This window comes from Oryzias latipes, chromosome 18 (assembly GCF_002234675.1).
Source record: "Oryzias latipes chromosome 18, ASM223467v1".
NCBI classification, from domain to species: domain Eukaryota; kingdom Metazoa; phylum Chordata; class Actinopteri; order Beloniformes; family Adrianichthyidae; genus Oryzias; species Oryzias latipes.
This window is the reverse complement of record NC_019876.2, coordinates 29,620,271-29,624,909: the sequence shown is the minus strand read 5'-3', so window position 1 is coordinate 29,624,909 and position 4,639 is coordinate 29,620,271. Positions and strand designations below refer to the sequence as shown.

Below are 4,639 nucleotides of genomic sequence, written 5' to 3'. Positions count from 1 at the left end.
TTTATTTATAGCCAACTTTTTATCTGTTACAGTATAAGGAGTTTAATAAACAAAAGAAAACATCTACAGGTAAAAATAGAGGTGTTATTCTCCTCAGAAGAATAACACAGGGGAAGAATCAGTGGAGATTGTTCTGTGTCATTGTGAACTGTATGGGGAAGAAAGACGACAGCTGGAGAATAGAGTTCATAGAGGTGAACGGCTGAGTTTTAAAGAAGCTTTTGGGAGGGGAGGAGAATTTAAGTGGTGCATTATAGGTTTTTATGAGCAGAACCAGATTATTGAGGAGAATATAGTTTGTTTTTTGGTTAGATATTCCCCAACTACGATCCATCCTCCAATACAGCAGGTGGCGGTACTGCCCTTGTCGTTGGTGCCTCCCGCCATTTAAACTACAAGAAGAAGAAGAAAAAGCAGCAGAAGAAGAAGCCCCGCTGGCTAACGGCTGTTTTCTAAGGCCATCACCGGACGCAGCTATACCGATTTCAGCGCGTACTTTTGAATCCAAGTGATACTTTGGCATCATGGTAAGTAATTCCCGACCGTTTAACGACCGACATAACCGGACCGAAACCCCTCTGTCCGGTAGTCCGCGCGGGCCCGAGCATCAACGTCTGTGGCGCCTAAATGTGGTACAAGCTAGCGTTAGCTTAGCATGCTAACCACCAAGTTTTTCCCGCGGAGTCGTAAAATAAACGATCTGGATCACCGAGCGCCGTTACCGGCCGTGGATCGACTCTGTGGTTGTGTGTTCTCCAGGCTGGCGGTAAGGCTGGGAAGGACTCCGGGAAGACGAAGACCAAGGCGATTTCGCGCTCGCAGAGAGCGGGACTCCAGGTCAGTTAGCGCCGCTCATTCATTCCCGCTGGCCCCGCCGCGGCCGGCCGTACTGGCGCGGGTCGGGGCGCTCCGCCTGTCGGTGAACGCTTGTATCCCTCCTCGCTGTAGTTCCCGGTGGGTCGCATCCACAGACATCTCAAGTCTCGAACCACGAGCCACGGCAGAGTGGGGGCCACCGCCGCCGTGTACAGCGCGGCCATCCTGGAGTACCTGACCGCAGAGGTAAGACCGGCTGCAGCATGTGGCGAAAAGTCATCTAAAAGAGAGTTTTCCAAATGTATAAGGATCATCCAGATGGGTCAAAATAAGAAAGATACGGCGTTTGAAGTGAAGGGCGGAATTTGATTCCTGAAATATAAGGGAAAAGGCAAAAGTTTTGTGACCCGAATCACAGATGAGAGTTCTTAGTGTGATAACTTTATCCTTAAAATCCAAGAAAGAGGCATCATTGCTAAGATATTCAAACGAACTACAGGAAACGACAATGAAACTGTTATTTAATCAAAAGTACGACATTCTAAAAGTACTTCACTAAGCTACATCTGATCCTTTGTTGGTGGACAGTGGCTGCAGCCAATCAGCGTACTCCAAACCGGTCACATGACCTCATGTCCCAGCATGCACTGCTTGCAAACGAAAAAACAGTACCTACTAACTTCTTTTATTAAAACAGCAAAAATCGACTAGTTTCAAAATTAGACACCAACTAACTTACTGTAGAAAGTTGAAGAGGGATTTTGAGAACCAAGATATTCATCCGGAGAATTCCCTACGTTATACTGCAAGGATCGAAAAGATGTGAGAAGCAGATCAAAGACGAGTTTATCGACTTTTATACTTTATGTTACCTACCGATCTAACTGTTTATTCAACGAGAGTGGACGCTGCAGCCGAGCGCACAGGTCTGATCACTGGTTTGGAGGAAACGTACCTGCGCCTCCTGCCGGCCGGCTCCCCTCTGCTCCTTCTGAGGTTTTGGCTTTCCACAGGTCCTGGAGCTGGCAGGAAATGCATCAAAGGACCTGAAGGTGAAGAGAATCACTCCACGCCACTTGCAGCTCGCCATCAGAGGAGACGAGGAGCTGGATTCTCTCATTAAGGCCACCATTGCCGGCGGAGGTGAGTGGGGGCTTCACCTGGACGTCCCGGGCTGACTAAGCCCCGCCCCGGTCTGAACAGGTGTCCTGTCTTTCAGGTGTGATCCCGCACATCCACAAGTCCCTGATCGGGAAGAAGGGCCAGCAGAAGACGGTATAACCCAAGTGCTCTGAACATTGTGCCATCTCAGGAGGACGTCAGCATCCAGTGTTCAATGTCGTAGATTAGAAAACTTTTCACGATTTTTATGGTTGAATTTGTGTCTACTCACCCGGGGTATTTTTTTTTTAAAGTGGCTTCAGAGAAGCTCTTTGTCCCTTTGGCCTTTCCTGGTGTTGCAAGCGTCTGTGTTCCACTCGCTAACGTGGCGTTTCCATGTTCAGTGGTGTTTTAATGAAGCAGCTTTCAGTTTTCTAACCTGGCTGCAGGACGAGGGGTCAGGAGGTCGACCATCGGCGGCTGAGGCGTGCATGTGGGAAAGACCCCAAACATTTGAAGATGCGTGTGAACTGATGCATGAGTGGCAGCACACGTTTATGCTGGAGTTCCCGCTGCACAGGCGTGGTCAAGGCTCCCTGCTGCGTCCTTTTCTGTATTAAATTTTATGTGGAGACGGTCTCTTTGTTTTAATTCCTGACGATGCTTCTTCATGCTTCTTTTCCCACGTTTTCTATAAAGCAGTTTTTGGCTTTGATTTCTGTGGTTTTTCAGTCATTGCAGGTCTGGTGTGATGGATGCTATCGCTCTGAAATGACCTTTAACCTCTAGCAGAAAAACATTTCCTATTAAACTGAAGTTGAGCTGTTTCAAAGACGAGTCTTTTGCAGAGTACTGTGAAGTCTATCAGCTGGTTTAATCTAAACTCTGCCGTTTGGAGACCAAACCTTTACGTCTGTTTTGGACTTGATGGCGGTTTTCTGGAGCATGTTCGGGTTTTTCTGCTGGCAGACGTCCACCTCCGTTTCTACCACCTCCACCTGCCAGCAGGAAGGACCCGGACATGAACCAGGCACGCGCTCCGGAGCTCCACTCTGAATGTGGGACAGTGCTGCCCCCTGGTGGCCTTCAGCTGTATTTGCTCTGTTTCTAAGAAAGAACCGAGTCTTTATTGGATTCTGAAGGTGACGGATCTGTTGTCTGAGCTCAGAACTGCTGCTGTGGACGAGTGAAGCCTGAGACACGATGCAACACGTGTCTCCGGGACACAAACATATGGAATCACTGGAACAAGGAAACCAAACATGCTCCATCCTGATGCATCTGTGGAAAACGAACCACGTCCGGCATCACTAAGCAGAGTTGGGTCTCCATGCTGCTCATCAGTGATGAGATGCAGTGGAGGAAAAATATCCACCGCTTCCCTCTTTGTCATGTAAACTCTGAGATTTTGTCTACAGGGACATGTCCAAAGTCCGGCCCATGGGTCAAATGCGACTTGCGTTCAGATTTCTCCTGTCAACATTTGCTGCTCACAGCAGTTTTTCATAACGTGATCGTCTAAACTGTCACTGGACTTTCTGACTCTTTCCAGCTCGTTTCTAAAATGTCGACTGTTAAAAAACGTAAAAAGCGGAAATGGGAACATTTGAGTAAACACAAATCAATCAGGTCTGTCTTCATAATTCTAAACCACAAACATTCATAGTTTATGATTTAAATTTGGACGTTTACAGAAAGCAGTAAATATTGAATAAACGTAACAAAATCAATGTTGACAAGTTTTTTTTTTTTTTTTTTTTTACAAACAACTTTTTCTTCATTTGATTTTTGGTCTTCAAATACAAAATTCCCAGTAAATGTGTAAAAATGTATTTCTGTTCTGAAGGAACAAAGAGTCATTGCATTACAGCATTGGCCCTCCCCTGCATGAAGACATCTGACTAAATCCTAATCATGTCTAAAATCCCAACGGCCAATCACATGACGGGTGTCTGCATCAGCAGCCCTCAGACGGCTGCAGGGACGTTTCTACGCTGCTTTACCAGGAGAAACGGGGGGGGGCTGCAGTGTGTCGCACACAGGAAGCTGAGGCTCTTCGCTTCATCTGTGGGAGTGAAATCTGACGGGACGCGTCAAAATAATGAAGGCGAGCGCTTCAGGACGCCGCAGTGCTTCCAGGAAACCGTCCGAACGGATCAAACGTGAACGGGAGAAAGGAGTCCAAACTCCACATGGAGGCAGGCCTCATTCTGCAGGAACAGAGTTCCAATCTCAACACTTTGGTTCTGTTATTTCTGACGTTCAGAGCAGATTTTTGTCTTTGGGTCAGAAAGACCCTCCATCATATTTGGGGACGGGGGGACCCAGCTGGATTTTTTACAGTTCAGAAAGCCTCAGTGTTTGGGTTTGGTACATTTAACCCTCATGCCATCCTATGGGGTCCAGATGACCCCCCTTCTATTGAGGTGTTCTCCCTACCATGACAAAGGTGGATAAAGGTGGAAAGATTTCATGTAATCCATGGACACCAGTGAAGATCACAAATCATTGAAGAAAAAAGGTTCAGAGCACTGTCTAGTGGGTCTAGATGACCCAATAGACAGTGCCTAGGATAGAACAAGGGTTAACCTGTGGACCCTTTGGCCAACAGTGCCAGCGAGGTGGGGCTCAGCCTGGAGGAGGAGCCTTTGGTTAGCTTGGGGTCCTCCCCCAGGGCCGGGCCTGGCGACCCCCACTTTGGGTCGCTGCACAGGTTCCTTTG

At 47.7% G+C, this 4,639-nt stretch overlaps 1 protein-coding gene across 1 annotated transcript; it reads left to right on the top strand.

The window, feature by feature from the left end:
- LOC101172846 (histone H2A.Z) lies at window positions 1–2,632 on the top strand. The gene is made up of 5 exons (XM_004080073.3): window positions 1–527; window positions 760–837; window positions 949–1,062; window positions 1,830–1,959; window positions 2,036–2,632. Exons 1-5 carry the CDS (start codon window positions 525–527, stop codon window positions 2,095–2,097), a joined length of 387 nt encoding a protein of 128 aa, XP_004080121.1. The 5' UTR covers window positions 1–524; the 3' UTR covers window positions 2,098–2,632.
- The last annotated feature ends 2,007 nt before the right edge of the window (window positions 2,633–4,639 follow it).

What these genes read in the sequence shown, in the direction of transcription:
- LOC101172846 (XM_004080073.3), top strand. An exon ending in TGGAGTACCTGACCGCAGAG is followed by an intron (nt 1,063 to 1,829) that starts GTAAGACCGGCT and finishes GGCTTTCCACAG; the next exon opens with GTCCTGGAGCTGGCAGGAAA. An exon ending in GGCCACCATTGCCGGCGGAG is followed by an intron (nt 1,960 to 2,035) that starts GTGAGTGGGGGC and finishes CCTGTCTTTCAG; the next exon opens with GTGTGATCCCGCACATCCAC.